Source organism: Crocuta crocuta, unplaced genomic scaffold, assembly GCF_008692635.1.
Source record: "Crocuta crocuta isolate KB4526 unplaced genomic scaffold, BGI_CrCroc_1.0 scaffold115, whole genome shotgun sequence".
NCBI classification, from domain to species: domain Eukaryota; kingdom Metazoa; phylum Chordata; class Mammalia; order Carnivora; family Hyaenidae; genus Crocuta; species Crocuta crocuta.
In genome coordinates this window covers 6,840,807-6,868,212 of record NW_027530575.1, presented here as the reverse complement: position 1 = coordinate 6,868,212, position 27,406 = coordinate 6,840,807, and the positions used below count along the sequence as shown (strand labels likewise).

Here is a 27,406-nt window from a genome sequence, read left to right as displayed (position 1 = left end):
GTCGAGTCTGAGCATCAGAGAATACTCCCAGTTGTGAAGGTTCAAATTAGTTGCCTGGTGGACACATGGGGACTTGCAGGAAAATCTAGACCGTGGTGGACCTTTTATGCGGACTGTGGGAAGGTTATCTGTGGAAACCTGTACGTCTGACAAAATGGAATCAAGCAGTCAGCTGGCTTTGCGGACACTCCTGAGTGGCAGGGGAGGGAATCGGGAAAACAGGCTGCAAGCGGGTACCCTCCAGGCTCCCATGCATCTGTCCGCCTCTCCACTCAGTGGCTCTGAGACCTGCTGCCTCCTGCCCTGCCTCCCCGATCTCCCACAGGTGAGGCCACAGGTAAATTCTAACATGGAACCACAGAGGAGGCAGATTCTAGAAAAGGCCACATTACCCAGGGGACAAAACAGACTTTAAGAGCGCCATCTCCAATTCTGCACTTTATTATCCAGCGATAGGCATTAAGGCGACGTGGAGTATTCAGACTCCAGCCAGAAGGAATGACAAAGGGAACGGACATCGGGCTACATATAAACTCTGCACATTTACAAAACTAGGGCATCTTTTTATGAACAGGAAAAACGGGATAAAGCTCTTCTGGCCAACACAGGAACTGGTTTTTTTCACAAGAAAGATGGAATATATGACGGGTAAAGGATACTGACACAGGAGGCCAGCAGGGAAGTCCCAACAAATACCAAAATGTCACTGATCCATGATTCAGCAGAAACGTTATATAAACATTTAGCCCACTTGCATATTTAGAAACCACTTCACGTCACCCCTGGGTCAAACAAGCTCACAAGTGGAGAGAGGTAAGTGTTACAGATTTATGGAGAAAACAGTTCTCTATCAATCTTAGTACCGTATTTACAGAACTCTCTCAGCTCAATGTTCGTTTCTGAAAGTAAGCAGTAAATATCCGCAGTCCAGAGATCCACCGTAAGAGCGAGGCACTGAGCAAGACAGGATGTTTATAGCTTTTACGATGATTCTGCCGTGTGACAGTTTTCTGGAACATCACACACGGATTGATTTGTATCAAGCTTGCTTATATTTACTGGGCTTCTTTCCAGTGGGGGATTTCACACATAAGAATGAAGATCAAGTGTGTTTCTCCGCACCGCTTACCCCTCAGGCAGTTTCTCTTCAGTGTGTGATCTTTCATGCCTTCGAAAGGAATTAGGACGACTGAAGGCCTTCCCGCACTCCTTACATTTGTAGGGTTTCTCTCCAGTGTGTGTTCTCACGTGTCCACGGAAGGTGGTGCGATAAATGAAGGCTTTCCCGCACTCCTTACACTCATAGGGTTTCTCTCCGGTGTGAGTTTTTTCATGTGTCCGAAAGGACGTGTAACAACTGAAGGCTCTGCCGCACTGTTTACACTCATAGGGCTTCTCGCCCGTGTGAGTTCTTTCATGTATTCGAAAGGAACTGGGGAAATTGAAGGCCTTCCCGCACTCCTTACACTTGTAGGGCCCGTCGCCGGTGTGCGTGATCATGTGCGTTCGAACGCTCGAGGGAGAAATGAAGGCCTTCCCGCACTCCTTACATTTGTAGGGCTTCTCGCCTGTGTGCTTTCTCACGTGTCCCTGGAAGGTCGTACGATAAATGAAGGTCTTCCCACATTCCTTACATTCATAGGGTTTCTCGCCCGTGTGCGTCCGCTCATGGATTCGAAAGGAACTGGGCCAACTGAAGGTTTTCCCACATTGTTTACACTCGTAGGGCTTCTCTCCAGTGTGTGTCCTTTCATGGGATCGAAAGGAACTGGGGCAGATGAAGGCCTTCCCGCACTCCTTACACTTGTAGGGCCCGTCGCCGGTGTGCGTGATCATGTGCGTCCGAATGCTCGACAGAGAAATGAAGGCCTTCCCGCACTCCTTACACTCATACGGCTTTTCTCCAGTGTGAATCCTTTCATGTATCCGCAGACCCAGAGGGGAGCTGAAGGCTTTCCCACACTGCTTACACTCGTACTGCTTCTCGGCGCTGTGAGTCCGCTCGTGCCTCCGAAAAGAGCTGGGGCAGCTGAGGGCCTTCCCACACTGCTGACACTCATACGGCTTCTCTCCGGTGTGATTTCTTTCATGTATTCGCAAACCCAGCGGGGACCGGAGGGATTTCCCACACTGTTTACACTGATAGGGCTTCTCCCCGGTGTGAGTCCTTTCGTGGGTCCGCAATGACGTGGAACAACTGAAAGCCTTCCCGCAGTCCTTGCATTTGTAAGGTCCGTCTCCGGTGTGAGTTATCATGTGTCTCCGAAAAGTTGTGAGCCATGTGAACGCTCTCCCACATTCCTGGCAGCCGTAGGGTTTTTCTCCAGTGTGAGTCCTTTCGTGCCTGTGAACAGACTTGCGGTAACTGAAGGCCTTCCCACACTCCTTACACTTATATGGCTTCTCTTCACACTCGTGATACTCGTACGGCTTGTGTCCAGCATGAGATCTGATGTGCCGACTGAGGGATGAATGGCGCACAAAGACTTTTCCACACGTGCTGCACTCACAGGGTTTTGCTCCAGAGGGAGTTTTCTTGTTCAGATTGAGTGCTGGTGTCTGGCTGAAGGTTTCTGCACACGGACGACCTTGAGGTGGTTTTACCTCAGAAGGAGTTTTCTTGCTCAGATGAAGATTTGGAATCTGGCTGTCGGTTTCTCCACGCTGACAACCGTCTTTGCTTTCACAAGGTTTTTCTACCACAGGACTTCTGTAAAAATCAAGAAGCATTATTATTAATGATGTCTTTAATAATTCATATTCATAGAGTATTAAAATTATTTTTTAAAAATATTTTTGAGAGCGCAAGCAGGGAAAGGGTAAGGAGATGAGGGGGTGGACAGAGGATCTGAAGTGGGGTCTCTGAGAAACAGCAGAGAGGCTGATGTGGGGCTCAAACTCATGAACTGTAAGATCATGACCTGAAGTCAGTCACGACCCAAATGTAATTAGAATTACATTTTTATAATTCACAGCAAAATGAAGGTTTCCTGGGGCGCCTGGGTGGTGCAGTCGGTTGGGTATCCGACGTTGGCTCCGGTCATGATCTCATGGTTCATGAGTTTGAGCCCCACGTCAGGCCCTGTGTTGACAGCTCAGAGCCTGGAGCCTGCTTCGGATTCTGTGTCTCCCACTCTTCCTCTCCCCCACTCACACTCTGTCTCTCTCAGAAATAAACATTTAAAAAAATTTTTTCTTGGGGTGCCTGGGTGGCTCAGTCGGTTAGTCATCTGACTTCAGCTCAGGTCATGATCTCACAGTTCGTGGGTTCGAGCCCCGCATCAGGCTCTGTGCTGATAGCTAGCTCAGAGCCTGGAGCCTGTTTCAGATTCTGTATCTCCCTCTCTCTGGCCCTCCCCTGCTCACGCTTTCTNCTCTCTCTCTGACCCTCCCCTGCTCATACTCTCTCTCTCAGAAATAAAACATTAAAAAAATTTTTTTTAATATACTGAGTGCTCTGTAAAGAGGACTTGAGCACAGCTATTACGTGAACAGTGATTTTGGTTTTTTTCTTAATGTTTATTATTATTGACACAGAGAAAAACACGGCATGAGTGGGGGACGGTCAGAGAGAGAGAGAGAGAGAGAGATACAGCATCCGAAGCAGCCTCCAGGCTCTGAGCCGGCTGTCAGCACAGAGCCTGACGCGGGGCTCGAACCCACCTAACCGTGAGATCATGACCTGAGCCGAAGTCGGACGCTCAACCGACTGAGCCCCCCAGGAGCCCCCAGTGATGATTAATCTACAGGGTTTCTTCATGCTGTTTCTAAGCGGACGGTTTTGCAAACACTGAACACCAATGTCACATTTAGGTAAATATTTTCAGTGAAAAAAAATTTAAGGATAAACTTGAAGCTGAATAATTTGGTGATTAAAAATTCATGACGGGGGCTCCTGGGTGGTTCAGTCGGTTGGACTCTTGGTTTCGGCTCAGGTCATGATCTCACAATTGTGGGTTCAAGACCCTGCATCGGGCTCTGCACTGACCGCTCAAGGCCTGCTTGGGATTCTCTCTTCCCTCTATTTCCTCTCCGCCTGTGCTCACTCGCACGCGTGCGCGCTCTCTCTCAAAATAAATAAACTTAAAAAAATTTCATGACATCATAGACCCTCATGTAGGACACTGCTACCTACTGTGTGACTCACCTGGGTTTCCCCCTCTGGGTTTTGCACCTGTCTTCAGGGTCATGATCCTTCCATTTTCTCTCTAAAACGCAGACCAAAAAAATATAAATCCAAATTATTAGAAATTATAGAAAAAGTTACCAGATTTTAGATCTCTGGTGAGCTTAGCCTTACTAACATACTCTTTCTCCACATGCTGGACCAAGACTCACGAGCCAGAACTACTTGTTCTCTAAGCCAAAGTTGAGTAAGAAATAAATATCCCCTTTACCTAGGGAGGCCAGGTTCCGGAAGGTTTCCCGCATCACATCTCTATAAAGTTTCTTCTGTGAAGAATCCAGTAAAGCCCACTCCTCCAGGGTGAAGTTCACAGCCACATCCTCAAACGTCACTGAGTCCTAAAACATCCCAAATATGGTGACAGTAGTATGCGTGAGTCTGCCAGCACAGGGGCTTTTTACTCAATTTACAGGAAGGTTATGTACGCTTCTGTGATCTCCAAAAATTTAAGTCTGGGTCCTGAGAGACTTATTCTCTGTTCACACTTCCTCGTGAATTCAACAGCGTCATGAACACATGCAGGTTATTTATGCATTTTTACTGTGATCACTTGAAATGTTACTGTTCTCTAACAGCAGGGTCCAGAGCACCTCAGAGAAATGAGATAGAGATCACGCAAAAGACCACGTATTATTTCAAGCACACCAATTCCTTCTGAGAAAAACTCCTCTCCTTTCCTTATTACCTACCATTTAACTCAGCGCTCCATGATGCACGGGGTCAAATCTGCATGAGGTTTTAATGAATAAAACACAGAGAAGCACCGGACGCTTTTTCTTCTAGTCCCATCACCAAACATGAGAGTCCAGGAGGCCTGTGGAAATCCAACTTGTAACAAGGATCAGTTTGCCACACGGGCCGGAGGTTCTCCAGGCCGTGAAAAGCAGCCGGGGGGAGCTGGATGAGTGATAACACTCCCGTGCAGAAGTACCACTTTGAACCTGTGTAGTACTTATGACGCTCGGTATTTCCATTCTCTCTCTGACCCACTTCATGGAGCCGGTAAATTATGCAGAAGTTAGGGCCCAGACATGCTCAAAAGGCCTGACGATTCAGATCGCCACAAAACCCCTATACACGTGAGCCTCAGCGCCGCTGCTCACTTTTTAGGGCACATACCGAGATGAAAAGGTGCTGGAAAAGCTCTTTCTGGTCAAACTATAACCGTCTGGTCCACACTGACCTTGAGGAACAGGTTAAGAACTACAGGTTGCAAGGCACTTCGCAGACTTCCACAGCGGTTTGACTGTACTTGATAATCATCAAGGATTCTGCAGTGCTTTCCTCCAAAAGAACATAAAATCTCCATTCTCCGATTTCAGGAGGAAGTTTCCCGACCAGCCACCCTTGAGGCAGCGCCCTCAGCTTCTCGCATTTATGAGCTCCACTCTGGGGCACGGAAGCATAACAGCCTCGACCTAAGTACAGGAGTCCTCAAGCTGATGACAGTACATCCTGGCAACAGGGTATGAAAGAAGTGATTCCATAACCGACGTCTCTGGGGAGGAAGGCAGACCCTCTCAAGCAGGATGAAACGGCTGGGGGGGGGGCGGGGGAAGCACGTGGACTTTTTTTTTTAATTAGGTTGTGGATGGACTGAAAGTTCATACACAAGGGCAGGGGCTTCTGTGGACCGAATCGCTTGTCACGGCCAAAGCAGGAAGTACTAGGCTTTCTTACCACCTTGGACAGATGTGGACGAGAGGAAGGAGGATGGATGAGCTTCAACGTCGGGAGCAAACATCAAAAATTGGAGTCAGAATGCAGAAAAACGAACCTGGGTCACTTTCTTAAACCACACATAAAAATAAACTCAAAATGGATGAAAAACGTAAATGTAAGACAGGAAGCCATCAAAATTCTAGAGAAGAAAGCAGGCAAAAACCTCTTTAATCTTGGCTGTAGCAACTTCTTAATACACCGCTGGAAACAAGGGAAAGCAAAGCTAAAATGAACTATTGGGACCTCATCAAAACAAAAAGCTTCTGCACAGTGAAGGATACAATCAGCAAAACTAAAAGGCAATCAACAGAATGGAAGAAGATACCTGCAAATGACATATCAGATGAAGGGTTAGTATCCAAAATCTATATAAGAACTCAAATTCAACACCCAAAAAACCCCAAATAATCCAGTGAAGAAATGGGCAAAAGACATGAATAGGCACTTTTCCAAAGAAGACATCCAGATGACTAACAGACATGTGAAAAAATGCTCAACATCACTCATCATTAGGGAAATACAAACCAAAACCACAATGAGATGCCACCTCACACCAGTCAGAATGGCTACTATTAACAACTCAGACAACAACACATGTTGGCAAGGATGTGGAGAAAGAGAATCTCTTTTGCACTGCTGCTGGGAATGCAAACTGGTGCAGTCACTCTGGAAAACAGTATGGAGGTCCCTCAAAAAGTTAAAAACAGAACTACCCTAAGACCCAGCAACTGCACCACTAGGTATTTATCCAAGGGATAGAGGTGTGCTGTTTCAAAGGGGCTCATGCACCCCAGTGTTTATAGCAGTGCTACCGACCACAGCCAAAGTATGGAAAGAGCCCAAATGTCCGTCGATGGATGAATGGATAAAGAAGAAGTGGTATGTATATACAATACAGTATTACTTGGCAACCAAAAAGAATGAAATCTTGCCATTTCCAAAACATAGATGGAACTAGACAATATTTTGCTAAGCAAGATTAGTCAGAGAAAGGCAAATAGCATATGACTTCACTCATCTGTAGAATTTAAGATACAAAACAGATGAGACATAAGGCAAGGGAAGCAAAAATAATATAAAAACAGGGAAGGGAACTAAATGTAAGAGACTCTTAAATACAGAGAACAAAGAGTTTCTGGAGGGGGTATTGGGGGGAGGGGCTAAATGGTTGATGGGCATTAAGGAATCTACTCCTGAAATCATTGTTACACTATACGCTAACTACCCTGGATGTAAATTGAAATTTTTTTAAAAATTGGAGTCAGATTTTTTTCTTTCTTTTTTTAAGTCATATAATGAACTAAGAAGTCACTCCCTCCCAAGGAAAAAGCAAAAAACCTTAAAATGAACAACTCTTCTTAAATTCATTAGAGAACTGAGGACAGAGGGCAAACCACTGTCTTCAAAATTGGAGACAAAAAAGCGGTTTTGAAATATGCCCAGAATTTTTTTTAAAGTTTATTTGAGAGAGAGTCCAATGCAGTGCTCAAACTCACGAACAGGAGAGCATGACCTGAGCTGAAATCAAAAGTTAGATGCTTAACCAATGGAGCCACCCAGGTGCTCCCAGAATATATTTTTTTAATGTTTTATTTATTTCTGAGAGAGACGGACAGCATGAGCAGGGGAGGGTCAGAGAGAGAAGGAGACACAGAATCCGAAGCAGCACCAGGCTCTGAGCTGTCGGCACAGAGCCCGACGTGGGGCTCGAACCCTCGAACCGTGAGATCATGACCTGAGCCGAAGTCGGACGCTTAACCGACTGAGCCACCCAGGCGCCCCTCCCAGAATATTCTTAAATAAAGCTTGTCTTCAAAAGAATGTGTTTCACTGGGGCAGAAAAAAATTACAGAAAAAAACAAGACAGTATCCAAGAACTTCGGGAGTAAAATACACAATGGAAATAACTGATGGAAAGAAAAGAAAGGCAGAAAGGAACGGAAAAAAATAAGTGAAACAAGAATCACCGGATTTCATAACATTCATGAGAGCAAACTGCAGACCCAGGAAGCTAAGACAAAACAAGACATGGGGGGGGGAACCCCAACAACAAAAATAAACATTCAAGCACGATCATTCAAACTGGAGAAAAATCAAAGAACGGTGAAAGAAGCCAGAGAGAAAAACAAACCTCAGTTACACTGGGACAAGAGTTAGGACTGAAGCCGGGAGTGACGACACACTCGCAGTGTGAGTGACCCACTGCTGTCCCACAGACGTCATCAGACAAAATTATTCTTCAAAAATGAGGGAGACGTAAAGAATCTCGGAGATTTGAGGAATCTGACACGAGTCCACCTGTTTAATGTTAAGAAACATTAAAAGAAATTCATCTAGGGGCGCCTGGGGGGGATCAGTGGGCTTGGCGTCTGACTGTGGCTCAGGTCATGATCTCATGGTTTGGAAGTTCAAACCCCGCGTCGGGCTCCGTGCTAACAGCTCAGAGCCTGGAGCCTCCTTCAGAGTCTGATCTTCCTTTCTCTCTGCCCCTTTCCTACTCGTGCGCGCTCTCTCTCCCTCTCTCTCTAAGATAAACATTAAAAAACTTTGAAAAAAAGCAAATTTCATCAGGAAGTAGATAAAGGTTAAAGCATCAGGAAAGGCAGTAATGAAGGTAAAATGCCTTTTCTTTTATTAACTCATACCGTTCAAGTTAATAGTGACAACGTATTCAATGTATTCAGCTATACTTATAATTCCTAGATAAGTGAAAAGAATGACAATGTCACAGGGCGCCTGGGTGGCTCAGGAGGCTGAGCGTCTGACTTCAGCTCAGGTCATGATCTCACGGTTCATGGGTTTGAGCCCCACGTTGGGCTCTGTGCTGACAGCTCCGAGCCTGGAGCCTGCTTCAGATTCTGTCTCCCCCTACCCCACTTATGCTGTCTCTCAAAAATAAATGTTAAAAAAAAAAAAAAAAAAAAAACTGACAGTGTTACAAGGGATGGAGAGAATTAGGAGTACTCAGTCCTGAGGTACTTCAGGTACAGTGTTGTCAGAGGATCTGAGTTAACTGTAAATGTATACAGAAAGCTCTGAAAAACTATAACTGATACACTGAGAAGAGAGAAAATGCTCAAGGAAAGGCAAAGGCGGCAGAAAAACAGTGGAAAACACAAAAAGAAACAAGGACAACAACAAAAAAGAGTAGAAGCATGGTAGGGATTGAACCACTTTAAGTGTCAATGTTCTAAAGTTTTGTTTTAATTTTTTATTTTTTATTTATTTCAGAGAGAGAGAGAGAGAGAGAGCATAAGCAGGGGAGGGTCAGAGAGAGAGGGACACACAGAATCTGAAATAGGCCCCAGGCTCTGAGCTGGCTGTCAGGAGAGAGCCCGACGCGGGGCTCGAACCCACGAACCGTGAGATCATGACCTGAGTCAAAGTCGGACACTTTACCAACTGAGCCACCCAGGCACCTCTAAGCGTCAATGGTCTAAACCCTACAATTGAAAGATGCTATCACAGCACGTTATAAATAACTAGTATGAAGACATGAATACTGTTAAAAGGAGGGAGAAAGACCTGCCGAACTACAGTAATTGAAAGAAAGCAGGCAGAGAGCATGTAAGTTTCAGACGAAGCCTACCTCATAGCAAGGAAGTTTCAGATGAAGAGAGAATCGGGTAATGACAACGGGGTCACATCTCCAAGAAAACAACAGTCCTTTCTGTGCATGTGCATTAATGACAGACTAACAAAATAGGTTAGGCAAAAACTCATAAGATGCAATAAGAAATGACACATTTGCTCTAAAATTTGGACCCATCAAACCCCCCGTACCAGTAACAGAAGTGTCCAGCAGGCAGAAAATCAGGAAGAAAACCGTGAAACTGAACAGCCCCGCGCACAACAGGTTCAGCTAAAATCCATGGAATGCGCCATCAACAAGAGAGCGCACATTCTTCTCAAGTTCACACAGAACATTCAAGACAAACCACCTTCTGGGACACAGAACACCTTATATTTGAAACCACAAAAATCACACAAAACATGTTCGCGGGTGACAGCAACATTAATCTAGAAAGCAGTAACCTCAAATGAGCCGAATAAGAGAGTCCTGTTCAAGATGGTAACGGGAGAAGGATCCTGAACCTACTTTCTCCCGCAGACACGCTGAATCTACGCATCTACATTCTACATACAGAAGGATTTCCTTGGAAGAAACCAAACCCCCAAAACGGGCTAAGCGACTCCCACACACCAGATGAGGGAGGAAACAACCCGCATGAGAGCAGGCTGGCGCAGCGACCCACCATCAGGAGGGAACTCAAAACCCCACGCTTCTCCCTGAGGACCAAAGGTTCTGAACCCGACACTGGGGCACCCCCAACTTTTAAGACCTCGATTGGAAGATGAACCCCCCCCAAACATCTTTGAAAGCCAATGGCACTGGCAGCCACAGGACCAAGGAGGCTGTGACAAACTGAAATGCGTTTTTTTTTTAATGCTTAAAAAAATGTTTTTTGAGAGCGAGCGAGCGCAGGTGTGTGTGAGTGGGGCAGGGGCAGACAGAGGGAGACAGGGGACCTGACAGAGGCTCTGTGATGACAGCAGTGAGCCCCGCGTGGGGCCTGATCTCACAAACCGTGAGATCACAACCTGAGCCCAAGTCGGACGCTAAACCGACTGAGCCGCCCCGGCGCCCCTGGAGAAAGGGTTCTTAACCGGCTTCCGTTCTCAGGGCAGCCAGGGCAAAGGGGCAGCGGACGAGGCAGCCAGTCTACGAAAGAGGCCTGCCGGCCTCGCTTCATGGCTGTGATCGGAGGGGTAAGCTGCTAATCAGACACACCTAGGACCCGGCCACGTCCTCTCTGAGCCTGGGGAAGACAGGGGTGTGCAAGTGCTGACAGTGCTGCTTCTTCGGGCCTCCATAGTCAGGTTTGCTCAGTGACAAACGTGTCTACATGTCTCTGGCCCCTTGGCGATTAATAAACGCACATCAGGAACGGCCGCCAAGGCTGCGATGGGGGGAGGCTCGTTTTGGCCTCTCGCGAATCTATCAGAGAGAACACAACGTCTCCCCTTCCTGGTGCACAGTATCTAATTAAAGGTTAGCTGTCACTTAGGTGCACGCGAGCCCTCTGAGGTGTGTGCAGACCCTCTGGTCTCACTACAGGGCCGTTCTGGGCGTTGCCTCACTCTCCAAACTCTGTGGACCGAGGTCTGGACTTGTGGAAAAGACTGTCCTCTGCCCGACCTCCTAGCAGTAAGACAGCCTGAAGAAAACTCTAAACTGGGGCGCCTGGGGGGGTGGGGCTCAATCGGTTAAGCGTCCGACTTCGGCCCGGGTCATGATCTCGTGCTTCATGGTTTCGAGCCACGCGTCCGGCTCTCTGCTGACAGCTCAGAGCCTGCTTCCGATTCTGTGTCTCCCTCTCTCCCTGACCCTCCCCTGCTCACGCTCTCTCTCAGAAATAAAATAATTTTTTTTTAAATGCCAAGCAAGGAAACTCAACTCAGTAAAGCTGCCCTTCAGAACTGGAGAAAAAGTTTCTGAAAGGAGCAAAAGCTAAAGGAGCTCACCATCACTGGAGTGGCCGTGCAAGGTGTGTAATAAGGGATTTAAGTTGATATGAAAGGATGTTAATAATAGAAAAACATGAAAGTACAAATTGCACCATTGAAGGTAAACGTATAGCAAAATTCAGACCACTGTAAACGGGGTGAGTTAATCGCTTCAAAGTTGATGTTAAAAGACAAAAGTACGAAAATAACAACACTGACTTGTTAATGGAGACACAAAGCTGTAAGCTGTACTATCAAAAATATAAAACGTGGGAAGGAATACAAACAGAGTTTTTATTTTATTTTTTTAATGTTTTATTTATTTCTAGGAGAGAGAGAGACAGCATGAGCAGGGGAGGGTCAGAGGGAGAGGGAGTCACAGACTCTGAAACAGGCTCCAGGCTCTGAGCTGGCAGTCAGCACAGAGCCCGACGCGGGGCTCGAACCCACGAACCGCGAGATCATGACCTAAGCGAAAGTCAGACTAAGCCACCCAGGCGCCCCCAAGTATAGAGTTTTAGAATGCACTCAAACTTAAATTGTTCTCAGCTTAAAATAATTGTTACAAATCTCTACCTCAGGGTAATCACAAAGCAAAGACTTAAGGTAGGCAGATACACAAAAGGTGAACAGAAAGGAGTCTAAAATAAACCTACAGAACTGCACAAAATAAAAAACAATTACAAATCAGGGAGGAAAACAGTGAACAAAATGGCAATTAGTACATGCCTATCAATAATTACTTTAAATGTCAACAGACTAAATTCTCCAATCAAAAGACAGGGGGGCTGAACTGACTTTTAAGAATCCGTATACTGCTTATAAAAGACCTCGGGTGCAAGGACACACCTAGACTGAAAGCAGGATGGGAAAAGATACTCCATGCAAATGAAAATCAAAATAAAACTAGCTATCTTGTAGGAGACAAAACAGGCTTTAAGCCAAAGACTATGTAATAAGAGACAAAGGAGATCATTATGTAACGATAAAGGGGTGAATTCCAATTAGAGAATGTAATATTTGTGAAGGTGTAGACACTCAAAATAGGAATGTTAAATATACAGAGCAAATATTAACAGACCTATGGGGAGAAAACAGCAATACAATAACAGTGAGGGACTTTAATATCCCACTTTCATCAACCAATAAGGAAACACTGAATTTAAATGACATATTAAACCAGACAGACTTAACAGACATTCCATCTAACACAACAGAATATACAGAAAGCACACTTTTTTTTTTAATGTTTATTCATTTTTGAGAGAGAGACAGAGTGCAAGCAGGGGAGGCGCAGAGAGAGAGGGAGACACAGTATCGGAAGCAGGCTCCAGGCTCCAAGCTGTCAGCACAGTACCTGACATGGGGCTCGAACTTACAAACCATGAGACCATGACCTGAGTGGAAGTCGGATGCTCAACCGACTGAGCCACCCAAGCGCCCCCAGAATGCACATTCTTAAGTGCACATGGAACATTCTCCATGACAGATCATATGTCAGGCCACAAAATAAGTCTTAATAAACTTAAGAACATTGAAACCGTATCAAGCCTCTTTTTCTAACCACAATGGTAGACCTAGAAATCGCCTACAAGGAGAAAATTGGACAATTCACAAATGCTACTACACGACCAACAGGTCAAAGAAATCAACTGAGAAATTAAAAGAAAAATACCTTGAAACAAGTGAAAATGGTAATACTACACACGCTACAACTTATGAGATACAGCAAAAGCAATTCCAAGGACATTCACAGTGACAGACGCCTACATCAAGCAACATCTCAAATAAACTTAACTTTACACCATAGGGAACTAGAAAAAAGAAAAAAAAATGAAGCCCAAAGTTAGTAGAAGGAAAGAAATAATAAAAGGCATACTGGAAATAAATGAAATAGAGATTAAAAAGACAACAGGAAAAAAATCAGTGAAACTGGGAGCTGGCTTTTTGGTAATATAAATAAAATGGACAAGACCTTTAGTTAGATTCCCCCCCATCAAAAAAGGGAGCACTCAAAATCAGAAATCAAAGAGGAGACATTACAACTGGAACCACAGAAATACAAAGGGGCGTAAGAAACTACTATGAACAATTATGCACAATATAACAATATAAAAAAAACTGGAGAACCTAAAAGAAACACATAAACTCCTAGAAACAACCAAGCTATGAAAAGTGAATCATGAGGAGGCCAAAAACCTGAATAGATTGATTCTAATAAGAAGAGTCAATCAGTAATCGAAAACCTCTCTGTCAGGCTCTGCATGGGGCATGGAGCCTGCCTGGGATTCTCTCTCTCCCTTTCTACCGGCCTCCTGCAACTTGTGTTTTCTCTCTCTCTCCCTCTCCCAAAATAAACTAACTTAAGAACACACAAGGGCGCCTGGGTGGTTCAGTTTGGTTAAGCATCCAACTCTTGATTCTGGCTGAGGTCATGATCCCACAAACTGTGGGAACCCACTATCAGTGCAGAGCCTGCTTGCGATTCTCTCTTTCCCTCTCTCTCTGCCCCTCCCCCTTCCTCACTCTTTTCTCTTCACCCCTTCCTCCCCCACTCTCCCTAAAAATAAACAAACATTAAACACACACACACACACACACACACACCTCCCAACAAAGAAAGCCCAGGATGGTAAACTCCACCAAACATTCAAAGAGAAAGTAATAGCAACTCCTTCTCAAACTCTTACTAAAAAAACAAGAAGCAACACATCCAAACTAACTTCAGGAAGCCAGTGTTACCCTGATACCAAAACTAGACAACGATGCCCCAAGAACATTACAGGCCAGTATCCTGGAAAAACATAAGCCAGAAAAGTCCTCAACAAAATATGAGCAAATGGAGTTCAATACCCCCAAAAAATCACCCACCACATTGAGATTTATCCCATGATGCAAGGATCATTCAACATCTGCAAATCAATGTGATAAACCATATTAGCAAAGTGAGGATTAAAATCGTTATGATTATCTCAACAGATGCAGAAAAGGCATATGGCAAAATCCCACATCCAGTTACAATAAAAAACGCTCAAAAAAGTGGGTGGACACAGAAAGTATCCGCACATAATAAAGGCCATGCGTGAGAAGGCCGCAGCTGACCGCTTACTCAGTGCTGAAAGGCTGAGGTTTTTCCTCTAAGATCAGGCACAAGAGAAGGACGCTTACTACGTAGAATCGGAAGTTCTAGCCAGGGCAACTATGCAAGAAGAAAGAAATAAAAGACACCCCCTCACACCCCCAAAACGAAAAAGGAGGGAATGAGGTCTAACTGTATATGACATTCTACAGATCTTCCTCAACTCACGACTGTGTGATGTACTGACAGACCCATCATAAACTAGAAAGATCTCTAAATTGAAAATGTATTTAATATACCTAACTTACCGAATATCGAAGCTTAGCCGAACCGACCTTAAGTGTGCTCAGAATGCTTACGTTAACCTAGAGTTGGGCATAATCACCTACCACAAAGCCTGTTTTTAACGAAGGGCTGAATATCTCACGTAGTTTGCTGAATACCATACTCAAGAACCAGAATGGTTGTGCTGGGACAGAAAGGTTATAAGGGTAAGAACCATTTTACCCTCACGATTGTGCAGTGGACACTTACAGCAATGCTACAGTTTGCTGCCACTGCCCGGCATCACCAGAGAACAGCGTACTGCATCTCTGCTAGAGCAGGAAATGATCCAAGTTCAAAGTACGGTTTCTAACGGATGAGTTTTGCTTTCGCATCATCGTGAAGTCAAAAAATGTTGAGTCAAACCATCGTTAAGTTGGGGACTGTCTGTATACAGAAAACCCTAAAAGCTCCACCAAAAAAACTATGTCCTCACAAATTCAGTACACTTGCAGGGTACAAAATTGATATACAAAAATTGGTTAATTTCTATCAGAAATAGAAATTTAACAATCCACCTTAAAAAAAATCTTAATTTTTAAAGGTATGTTAATGACACCGGAATTAAAATTAAAATTTTTATAAATTTTTTTAAAGTCCACTTATAATTACATCAAAAAGAACAAAATAGGAATAAATTTAACCAAGGAGGTGAAAGACCTGTATAATGGAAACTGTAAGACACTGATCAAAGAAACTGAAGACGACACAAATAAAGGGGAAGATATTCCATGCTCGACGGATTGGAAGAATTCATACTGTTAAAATCCATAGCACCCAAAGCAAACTACAGATTCACTACAATCCCTATCAAAATCTCAATGGCATTTCCCACAGAAATAGAATAATCCATGAAATTTGCTTGGAACCACAAAGAGTCCAAAGAGCCAAAGCAATCTGAAGAAGAACAAATCTGGGGAGGGCGCCTGGGTGGTTCAGTTGTTTAAGCACCTGACTCTTGGTTTTGGCTCAAGCCAAGATCTCACAGTTTTGTGAGTTCGAGCGCCACATTGGGCTCCAAGCTGACAGTGCAGAGTCTGCTTGAGATTCTCTGTCTCCCTCTCTCTCTCTGCCTCTCCCCGACTTGGGCTGTCTCAATCTCTCTCTAAATAAATATTTTTTNTGGGAGAAAAAGAGAACAAATCTGTGTGAAAAAAAGAGGGGGCACCGGGATGGCTCAGAGGGTTAGGGGGGAGGGGAGAGAACAATAAAAAAACCTAGAGGCCCAACACTTTATTTCATACTATGTTAAAATGCTGTGACAATCAAAACAGTAGAACAGTGGCATAAAAAGAGATAGAAATTAACAGAACATAATAGAGGGTCCAGGGGCACCTGGGTGGCTCAGTTGGTTAGGCGTCCAACTTCATCTCAGGTCATTATCTCGCGGTTCCTGAGTTTGAGCCCCATGTCGGGCTCTGTGCTGCTGACAGCTCAGAGCCTGCAGCCTGCTTCAGATTCTGTGCCTCCCTCTCTCTCTGCCCTTCCCCTGCTCACTCTCTGTCTCTCAAAAATGAATAAATGTTTAAAAACAAAAGAACAGAATACAGAGTCCAGAAATAAATCCACACTTCACTGTCCACTAATTTACAACAAAGGAGAAAAAGTGGGGGAAAGGACCGTCTCTTCACGAAGTAGCACCAGGGAAACTGGACCACTTTCTTCCACAACATACAAAAATCAACTCAAAATGGATTACAGACCCGAGCGTGAGGCGTGAATCCACAAACTTCTAGGAGAAAACAGCTGGCAAGCTCCTTGATATCAGTCTTGGAGAGGACTTTTTGGATCAGGCAGTGAAAGCAAAAATCGACAAGTGGGACTATATCACACTAAAAAGCTGCTGTCCAGCAAAAGAAAACAATAAAATGAAAAGGCAGCCTTTTTAATGGGAGAAAATATTTGCAAATCATCTCTCTGCTAAGGGGTTCTATCCAAATACCTAACAAACTCCTAAAACTCAACAACAAAAGAAGCCAGTTAAAAAATAAAAGGGGCAGAGGATCTAAACAGGCATTTATCGGGGCGCCTGGGTGGCTTAGTTGGTTAAGCGTCCGGCTTTCGCTTAGGTCATGATCTCGCGGTTCGTGGGTTCGGGCCCCGCATCGGGCTCTGTGCTGACTGCCAGCTCAGAGTCTGGAGCCTGTTTCAGTCTGTGACTCCCTCTCCCTCTGACCCTCCCCTGCTCATGCTGTCTCTCTCTCTCTCTCTCCTAGAAATAAAAAAACAAAAAAACAAAAAAACAAACAGGTATTTACCCACAGAACGCAGACAGCCGGCCAACAGGTACGTGAAAAATGTCAGTAAAAATGTCAACGTTCAATGTCAGTAATCGCCAAAGAAATCCAACACAAAACCACGATGAGCTGCTACCTCACACCTGTCTGAATAGTGAGTATCAAAAAGATAAGGAATAACAAGTGTTGGTGAGGGTGGAGAGGGCCTTGGAGGGCTGTGGGTGGGAATGTAAATGGTGCAGCCGCTAAGGAAACAGAATGGAAAGTTCTCAAAAAATTAAAAACACAATGACCATGTGATCCAGCAATTCCACCTTTGGATATTTATCAGCTTGAAAGGATCACACACCCTACGTTCACTGCAGTATTATTTACAAATACGACACTCAGGATACATAACCCATATCAGTGTTCGCCAATGGACAGGCTGATATATATTCATGGAGTGTTATCCAACCATGATAAAGAATCAAAGCTTGTCATCTGTAACAGATAATGTTAAGTGGAATAAGTCAGAGAGAGAAAGACAAATACTGTTTGATCTCGCTTAAATGCAGAATCTAGGGGCACCTGGGTGGTTCAGTTGGTTAAGCTTCTGACTGCAGCTCAGGTCATGATCTCGCGGTTCATGAGTTCAAGCCCCACGTCGGGCTCTGTGGTGACAGCTCAGAGCCTGGACCCTGCTTCAGATTCTGTGTCTCTCCTCTTTCTGCCCCCTCCCCCACTCACGTGTTCTTCTCTCGCTCTCAAAAATAAACATTAAAAAAATGTTTTTAGGGGCGCCTGGGTGGCTTAGTCGGTTAAGCGTCCGACTTTCGCTTAGGTCATGATCTCGCGGTTCGTGGGTTCGAGCCCCGCGTCGGGCTCTGTGCTGCCTGCCAGCTCAGAGCCTGGAGCCTGTTTCAGTCTGTGACTCCTTCTCTCTCTGACCCTCCCCTGCTCATGCTGTCTCTCTCTCTCTCTCCTAGAAATAAATAAAAATATTTAAAAAAAAAATGTTTTTAATGCAGAATCTAAAAATGAAAACATCAGCTCATACAGAAAGCAGAGTGGAGGTTGCCAGAAGTGGAGGGTGGGGGAAAGGGTGAAGGAAGGTCAAAAGTTACAAACTCTCAGTTATAAATTAAGTCACGGGGACATAGCATACGACATGGTAACTATCGCTAATAATACTGTACTACTGAATATTTGAAAGTTGCTGAGGGCAGATCTTAAATTTTCTATGATATGGAAAAGAACTGTAACCATGTGTGATGAAGGATGTTAACTGGGCTTATTGGGGAAGTATTTCCAAATATATACAAATACCAAATCATTTCATTATGCTGTATACTTGAAGCTCATGTTACACGTCAATTATATATCAATAAACATAAGGACAATAAAATGGCAAAAAAATTAACACAAGACATTAAAATTACAGCAAATTAAGAGACAATATCAAGAAAGCCAAAAGCTAGTTCTTTGAAATGATTAACGGATGTCCAGTCAAGCTAAGTAAGAAAAGAGGGAAGACAGAGATTACTAGTATCAAGAAGGAAAGGAAGGGAGGATGAAAAACCATTTGATAAATCCCAACATCCACTTATGCTGACACACTAGGAACAGAGGGAATTCGTTCCTGTTCTCAAAAAAGAAAATCCACATGAAACTTGGAGTCAACATCCTATTAATGGTGAGAGACAGGCTGCTTTCCTGGGAAGATAAGGAGCAAGAAGTCCCTCACCACTCCTAGTGCTCACTGTGCCTGGAGACCTAGCTAACAGTAAGGCAACAAAAGGAAACAGAAGCTAGATATAGGCTGGGAAGCAAAAATAAAACTGTGAGTTACACATCACATGGGTTTTTTAATTTTTTAATGTTTTTTTATTTATTTCTGAAAGAGAGAAAGACAGCATGAGTAGGGGAGGGTCAGAGAGAGAGGGAGGTACAGAATCTGAAACAAGCTCCAGGCTCTGAGCTGGCTGTCAGCACAGAGCCCGAAGCGGGGCTCAAACCCACGAACTGCGAGATCATGACCTGAGCTGAAGTCAGCCGCTCAACCGACTGAGCCACCCAGGGGCCCCCATCACCTGGGTTTCTACGTAGAGTATCAGAAAGAATCCACCACAGTCTCAGAGACCACTCTGAAGATGAGTAAGAGAGTAGAGCAGGGTTAAAGGACGCAGAGGTCAACTGCTTTCCCACAGGCCCACATAAACGTGGTCAACCGATCGCTGACAAAGGACTAAAAGGTAATTCAATAGAGGAAACGTGCTTTCTTTTTAAAAAAATTTTTTAAGTTATTTATTTTGAGAGAGAGAGTACGCATGCATGTGCACACACAAGCAGGGGAGGGGAAGAGAGAGAGAGAGAGAGGAGAGAGAATCCCAAGCAGGCTTTATGCTAATCAGCTTAGAGCCCAACACAGGTCTTGAACCCATGAACCAAGAGACCATGACCTGAGCCGAAATCAAGACTCAGATGCTTAACTGAGCCATCCAGGCATCCCTTTTAATTAGTGTGTATTTATTTATTTATTTTGGGAGAGAAAGCGAGTGCACAGGAGCAGGAGAGAGAGGGGAGAGAGAATCCCAAGCAGGCTCCACATTGTCAGCGCAGAGCCCAATGCGGGGCTGGAACTCACAAACCAGGAGATCATGACCTGAGCCGAAATCAAGAGGAGGATGACGGACCACCCGGGTGCCCCAAGGAAATGTCTTTTCAAGAAACGGTGCTAGAAAGAGTAGATATCCACATGCAAAATAAATAAATACATTTAGACACGGACCTTATGCCTTTACCAAAAATTACTTGGGAATATACTGTAATTCTAAATGTGAAATGCTAGGGGTCCTGGGTGGCTCAGTTGGCAAAGTGTCAGACTTTGTCCAAGGTCACGATCTCATGGTTCACGAGTTTGAGCCCCGCGACAGGCTACGTGTGGACACCTCAGAGGCTGCAGCCCGCTTCAGCGTCTCTCTCTGCCCCTCCTCTGTCTGCACTCTGTCTCTCTCGAGAAAATAAACATTAAAAAATTTTTTTAAATTACTGTAAAACGTAAAAGTGAACACTTCCTAGAACACAGGAGAAAACCAAAACGATCTTGGGTTAACTGATGAATTCTAAAGTCAATACCAAAAACAGATCCATGAAAGAAAAAAAAAAAAGGGAAACTTGATTTGATTAAAAATCTTGTTCTACAAGAGAGTGGTAAGAAAATGAAAAGTCAGTCACAGGGAGAAAATCTTCGCAGAATAGTTACCTGATAAAGGACATCCAAAATGTTCAAAGAATTCTTAAAAGTGAGTTGAAACAAACAATCCAATTAAAACTGGGCAAATGGGGGCACCTGGGTGGCTCAGTCGGTTGAGCATCTGACTTCTGCTCAGGGCATGATCTCGCGGTTCATGGGTTCGAGCCCCGCGTCAGGCTCTGTGCTGACAGCGCAGATCCTGGAGTCTGCTTCGGATTCTGTGTCTCCCTCTCTGACACTCCCCTGCTTGCACTGTCTCTCTCTGACTCTCAAAAATAAATAAAAAACATTTTAAAAAATGTTTTAAAAACTGGGCAAATGATCTGAACACACATCACCGAGATTTACAGACTGACTGCAAATAAGCATATGAAAAGAAGTTCGACTTCAAATTTCACTAGGGAATTATAAACAGAACAATGGTTATTACTAGACACTGATTACAATGGATACAATTCAAAACCCTCTGAACACCAGACACTGGTGAAGATGTAAAATCTACAGGAATCCTCAGTCATTGCTGGTAGGAATGGAAAATGGCATGCGGCTACTCTGGAAGGCAGGCAGTTTCTTACAAAACCAAATACACTCAGGGCGCCTGGGTGGCTTAGTCGGTTAAGCGTCCGAATTTCGCTTAGGTCATGATCTCGTGGTTCGTGGGTTCGAGCCCCGCGTCGGGCTCTGTGCTGACTGCCAGCTCGGAGCCTGGAGCCTGTTTCAGTCTGTGACTCCCTCTCTCTCTGACCCTCCCCTGCTCACGCTGTCTCTCTCTCTCTCCTAGAAATAAGTAAAACATTAAAAAATTTTAAAACAAAACAAAACAAAACCAAATACACTCTGACCACAGGATCAAGTGACCACACTTCTTGGTCTTTGCCTAGATGAGGTGAAAACTTGTGCTCACACAGAAACATGCAAATGAAGGTTTAAAGGTATGTCATTCATAACTGCCAAGAGTTTAGCATAATAGTCTTTAATAGCAGAATGAATTAACAACCTGTGGCACAGCCATGTGATGAAATGTTATTTAGGAAGAAACGGAAATAAAGGATAAAGCCAATAAAAGACTAGGAGGAAACTTTGACCAACTGAGCCACCCAGGCACCCCTAAAAAGAATTTTTTTAAAGATACTTGTGAAACATTGGGGTGTTGGAGAGAAGGCTGTTTAAAGAAACAGGTGGAGCAGAGGGTACTTTTAGAAAAAGGAGACTATTCTATATGATACAGAAAATGGACACGTGTCATCATACCTTTGCCAAAATCCATTAATTGTATAACACAAACTATCTACGTTCAGATAAAGAATGGACGTCAGTGCCTCGCTACTGGTCTATCAATTGTAACAAATATACCACAATAATCAGAGACGTTAAGAATTAGTGCAAATCGTGGATGTAAAAGGGTCAAGTTTGAACTTGACTTTGTGATCAACTTTTCTGTAAACACAAAATGCTCTAACAAAACAAGTCCTGAACTCTTGTCATTTCGTATCTTAAAATCTGTGTCTGGGGCACGTGGGTGGCTGAGTTGGTTAAGCGCCTGACTTGGTTTTTCCTCAGGTCACACTCATGGTTCACAAGATCAAGACCCACGCTGTCTGCGCTGACAGCAAAGAGCCTGCTTGGGATTCTCTCTCTCCCCCTCTCTCTCTGCCCCTCCACTGTTCACCCTCTCTACCTCTCTCTCAAAATAAACCTAAAACATTTTTTTAAGTCTACTAGTTTCTTATGAATTTTTATCCTCAGCATGCAATTAATATAAAAATAAATTTATATACACTCTATTTTACCACATAGTGTTTTTTTAACTTTTGCTACTTCACAGTTAATTTTAAGTTAATTTAAACTTTTCTATCTAGGAAATCATTTAAAGATTTAATTCTTTTATTTGAGGTTTATTTGAGAGCGAGAGAGAGAGAGAGAGAGAGCGCGCGCGCACGCACGCCCACAAGCTGGGGAGGGGCAGAGAGGAGAGATAGACTCCCACGCAGACTCCACACCATCAGCACAGAGCCCGATGTGGGGCTCAGACTCACAAACACGGAGATCATGATCTGAGCCGAGATCAAGAATCAGATGCTTAACCGACCGTGCCACCCAGGTGCCCCAAGATTTAATTCCATAACCATAATGGGTATAAAACTACAACCCATAAAAAATGAAAAATTTCAAATCTGTAACTAAAAGGGCAGGGGACATCACATTTTGTCCCTCCACTATATTTTACCCTGGGGACACTGTCAGGAATGAGTAATGCATGTTGCACTGCATTGGGGGGGGTTGAATTTAATTCCTGAAAACTAAGATTTCTTTTTTAAAAATTTACATAAGATTGGGTAGTTTTTCTCACATCAATTAAAATAGGTACTTATCTGCCTTAATGTAGCCTTTTCAATATGAAAGTTCTCTGGGGACACGAACATACAAACACTGATCTAATAAAGAAAAATGGGGGGCACCTGAGTGGCTCAGTCGGTGAAGTGTCCCACTCTTGATTTCAGCTCCAGTCATGATCTCATGGTTCGTGAGATCGGGCCGCATTGGGCCAGTGCAGAGCCTGCTTGGGATTCTCTCTCCCCCTCTCTCTGACGCTCCCCCACTCACGTTTGCTCTCTCAATATAAAGTAAGTAAAAATAAAAATGAAAAAATGGGGGCACCTAGTGGCTCAGTTAAGCATCCAACTCTTGATCTGAAGGTCTTGAGCTCGGGGTCCACTTTGGGCTCTGCACTGGGTGTGGAGCCTACTTAAAAAATTAAATATATAAGATATAAAATAAATAAATAAAATAAAAATGAAAAATAAGGGACACCTGGTCGGTTCAGTCAGTGGAGCACGGGACTCTTGATCTTGGGGTTGTAAATTGGAGCCCCATGTTGGGTATAGAGATTACTTAAAAACAAAATCTCTCTCTTTTTTTTTAAATTTTAGAATGCACAAAGTGGGGAGAGGGGCAGAAGGAGCAGCAGAGAATTCCAAGCAGGCTCCAATGCTCAGTGCGGAGCCCCACACGGGGCTTGATCCCACAGCCCTGGGATCATGACCTGAACCGAAATCAAATAGTCAGACACTCAACTGAGCCACCCAGGTGCCCCCCCCCCCAAAATAAAATCTTTAAGTTAAAGAAAATAAAATCAAGGGGCGCCTCGGTGGCTCAGTCGGTTGAGCGTCTGACTTCGGCTCAGGTCATGATCCCGCAGTTCGTGGGTTTGAGCCCCGTGTCCGGCTCTGTGCTGACAGCTCAGAGCCTGAAGCCTGCTTCAGATTCTGTGTCTCCCTCTCTCTCTGCTTCTCCCCTGCTCGGTCTCTATCTCTCAAAATAAAGACATTTAAAAATTTTTTTTAAATAAAAAATAAAATAAAATCGAAAACTGTGCCCACGGACGCAACTGTGCCCACCTTACCACTTGGGATTCTGTTGCCTGAAATGAATAAAAATTGGTTTCAAGATTTTCTTGCCTCACACATATTTCTCAATCACCTTACGTGGTCAAAGCCCAAGAAAGAAAAAAACTGGGCCCACTCGGACTGAAATAAAACTGCAAACTGCGAAGGGAAGCCAGAGTGGAAGGGCTGAAATCGTCGAGAGAGAAGACTGCTAAGAAAAGAAATGTAAACACCTCTGCTCAGATAAGCAAGCAGCCTGCTCACACAGAGGTCAGGAAAACCCACATTCAGAAAGTTAAACATTTCCAGGTGGGGGTCTAGACATGCCCCGTTGAGACAGCACCCCCCACAGCGGGTCAGTCCCCAGGGAGGGAGGGAGGGACGGTAGGGACACCTGAGCAGCTGCAGGCATGACCATGCACACCCTCCCCTCTCCTGGAAGCTTAGCGGAACTCCCTCCTCCAAACTCAAGCAGATTCAGTTTAAACCCCCAAATCCGTCACCATTTTGTCCAGGAGATAGAGCTCTGGACCTTCACAGAATTCCTCAATACACATACCACACTCTCAGGGCACCTGCATCATGGATGCGAAACCCAAACATGTAAAAATATCAAGACCTAAGGGAACTCCCTTGGCCAGCTTTGAGCTCATCACAGAGCCCGACGTGGGGCTGAAACACCGTGAGATCATGACCTAAGCCAAAGTAGGAGGCTTAACCGCTTAACCGACTGAGCCACCCGGGTGCCCCCCCACCACGAATAATTTAAATGACAGAAATCCAGTGGTTCAAGAATCCAGTGAAACCACACAAACCCAGTGTTTACGTGTTAAGGAGGCAAGAAAAATTTCAGGAATTTCACCAGTTCAATAAGAAAACCAACAAATTTCTATTCTCAGAAGATGAAGATGTCAATTACTCGTAAGAAAGAAATAGATCTGTAAACAGCTGTAGAGTACTTCTAAATGTTACAAGTCTAGGCCCTGGTAAGCCACTTGAAATCACCTGAAAGAGGGGCGCCTGGGTGGCTCAGTCAGTTGAGCTGCTGACTTCAGCTCAGGTCATGATCTCACGGTTCATGGGTTTGAGCCCCAAGTTGGGCTCTGTGCTGACAGCTCAGAGCCTGGAGCCTGCTTCAGATTCTGTACCTCCCTCTCTCTCTCTATGACCTTCCCCTGCTCACGCTCTCTCTCAGAAATAAATAAAAACATTAAAAAAAATTTTTAATAGGGGCGCCTGGGTGGCTTAGTCGGTTGAGCATCCGACTTTCGCTTAGGTCATGATCTCGCGGTTCGTGGGCTCGAGCCCCACGTCGGGCTCTGTGCTGACTGCCAGCTCAGAGCCTGGAGCCTGTTTCAGTCCGTGACTCCCTCTCCCTCTGACCCTCCCCTGCTCTCACGCTGTCTCTCTCTCTCTCTCTCTCCTAGAAATAAAAATATGATAATTTAATTAAAAAAATCATCTGAAAGGAAGAACACAGCTCGGAATATTACTATACCCACTTAGAAGAAAAAAGGAACAGATTTTAACGAATGGGAAGTAGTAACATTTTATGTTTTCTGAAATTCACCTTTTTGGAAATACTTTTAGAGTGTCTTTCAAGCTCTACCAAGTCTTGTAAATCTTTTCTAAGTGACAAATGCAAAGAGGGGCTGTGCAAACAGGACAGATCACCCAGGAAAGCTTTAGAGAAAATCTCCACTCTCAGAGGGCTTCCCACAGGCTGGCTGTGCCCAGGAGTGATCCTGTGGGGGGAGGCGCAGGGTTTCATAAAACATAGCTCCGTGGTTATGCCTCGCTTTCTTCTCATGTAAAATATCCACAAAAAATAAATCTTTTAAAAAGAGCCTTGAATGGCCTCGCGGATAGATGATAAAACACTGGATACTGTGAAACGCATCACAGAGAACAAATAGTTAATAATGATGCTCTGAACCGGAGAGGAAAGATGGCGTTTCGGAATGCAGGGAAGGATCTGGAAATTTAGGCATTTCCAGTCTTATGGAAGAGCGAGGCTGGGGGCACAGGGGGGTGGGTTTGAGACCCCGCTCCCCGGACATTTGGAAAAGTGNAGGCCGGGTCCCGCCACCGCCGCTGCCCGCTGCCCGCCTCCCGGCCCCGCACACTCACCATCGCGCGGTGTCCGCGGCGCCGGGCCGACCACCATCCGGCTGCCGTGGCAGCGCAGGTCACCGCCACGGAGGATGCGGCTGAGACTCCCGAAGCCTTTAAGGACGGCGACACGGGATGCGAGGCGCGGACGCAGAGCAGCGACCGCACACAGTCCCCGCCGTCCACAGCGCGTCGCCCGCACGTACGGTTCCGGCGGCTCCTGATTGGCCGGCTCGCGAGGCCCCGCCCCCGCCCGCCTGAGTGACGCCGGGCCGAGGTCGCGTCTTTGAGCCGACCTTGCTGGGGCAGGGGGCTGCCACCTGTTCTCTCCCGGGCCGTTGCTGGGAACCGCCGGGCCGCCCACGGAACCGTGACCCTTCTACCCCCCCCACACGTGTGACCTCACCATTCGTAATCATGAGTCTGGTTCCATGTTGGTCTTTGACCGTTTTCCAGCAGGGAGTCGTCTGCCCACCGCGCCCCAACCCCCACTCCTTTGGGATGTAAAGCCTTGGGGGCGCTTAGCTCGGTGGGAGGTTTGAACCCCACAGCCCTAGACCAGGCCCGCAGCCTCAGGTGTTCTCATGTGAGAAACGTACTGAGGCAAAGAAACCCCTGGAAAACCTTCCAGTCTAATTCCATGGATACTTCTCTGTTCAGTGGAATTCCGGGGATACTTATCTGTGCAAAGATGGAAGAAGGAAAACGGCAAGAACGCCGCTTAGTGGCAAACAATAGACGGCAAAGGTCTAAAGGATCAACAAAGCGTCAGGACAGGGGTCACCTATGGGGCAGGGCAGAGGTGAGGCGGGGAGGGGAACATGAGGTCACCCTCACTGCTGCCCACAGTTAGGAATCTTCATGTTGCCTCCCAGAATGTTCCCAGTAAGTCCTACCACAAGACATTTTGTACATTCTTTTCTCAATATGTTTGATGAGCAAAGATGAAGGTTGCAAAAGAACATAATGTGTAAATTTGTTTCTTCTGCAACGTGGCAATGTGAGTTTTCATTNCTGACAGCTAGCTCAGAGTCTGGAGCCTGCTTCAGATTCTGTGTCTGCCTCTCTCTCTGACCCTCCCTTGCTCACGCTGTCTCTCTCTCTCAGAAATAAATTTGAAAAAATATTTAAAAAAATTTTTTTTAATACAAAGAATTGGTTACATAGACTCACCATTATACCTACTGTTTTAAAACAAAGAGTAGCATGTATTGATACGTAAAGATCTGGAGTATTCATTAATAGAAGAATTAATCAAGGTACATTGCAATATATATACCATGTTGCCCCGCCTATAACCGTGATGGTCACTCGCGGAGTTGGGGGGCCCCCAGCCTGGGTCTGGCTGACAACATTCCTTCCAGGAACATACGAAAAGGTTAATTACTTGGATAATGGAAGTGTCCAGGAGGACAGACCTCAGAAGCAGGTGGGAAGAATGTCCTCAAAAAGCAAAGGAAGGAGCCTGGCCAGGGGTTTTCACTGAGGTTCAGTAGGGGGTCTGGAGTAAGAGTTTCGGCACAAGAGCAGAGCCTTCCTGGGACTGGCTCTCCTGCCGGCACCAAGCGGCGAGCAGAGGGGCGCCTTGGGGGCTTAGCTGGGTAAGCAACCGACTTC

The 27,406-nt window shown here is 45.1% G+C and overlaps 1 protein-coding gene across 2 annotated transcripts in view; it reads right to left on the bottom strand.

Moving 5' to 3' along the window:
- Positions 1-425: 425 nt before the first annotated feature.
- Positions 426-27,406, bottom strand: part of LOC144234574 (uncharacterized) — a 46,742-nt gene continuing 19,761 nt past the window's right edge. The window contains exons 1-5 of one of the 2 annotated variants that reach the window (XM_077767899.1): positions 25,808-25,953; positions 4,876-5,000; positions 4,398-4,524; positions 4,148-4,208; positions 426-2,710 (exon numbers count right to left, since the gene is read on the bottom strand). In XM_077767899.1, coding sequence (XP_077624025.1) covers positions 1,126-2,710; positions 4,148-4,208; positions 4,398-4,524; positions 4,876-4,878 — 1,776 coding nt within the window. In that variant the 5' untranslated portion in view covers positions 4,879-5,000; positions 25,808-25,953 and the 3' untranslated portion in view covers positions 426-1,125. Of the gene's footprint in view, positions 2,711-4,147; positions 4,209-4,397; positions 4,525-4,875; positions 5,001-25,807; positions 25,954-27,406 lie in introns of those variants that run through there. The other variant, XM_077767900.1, reaches the window with a different exon arrangement.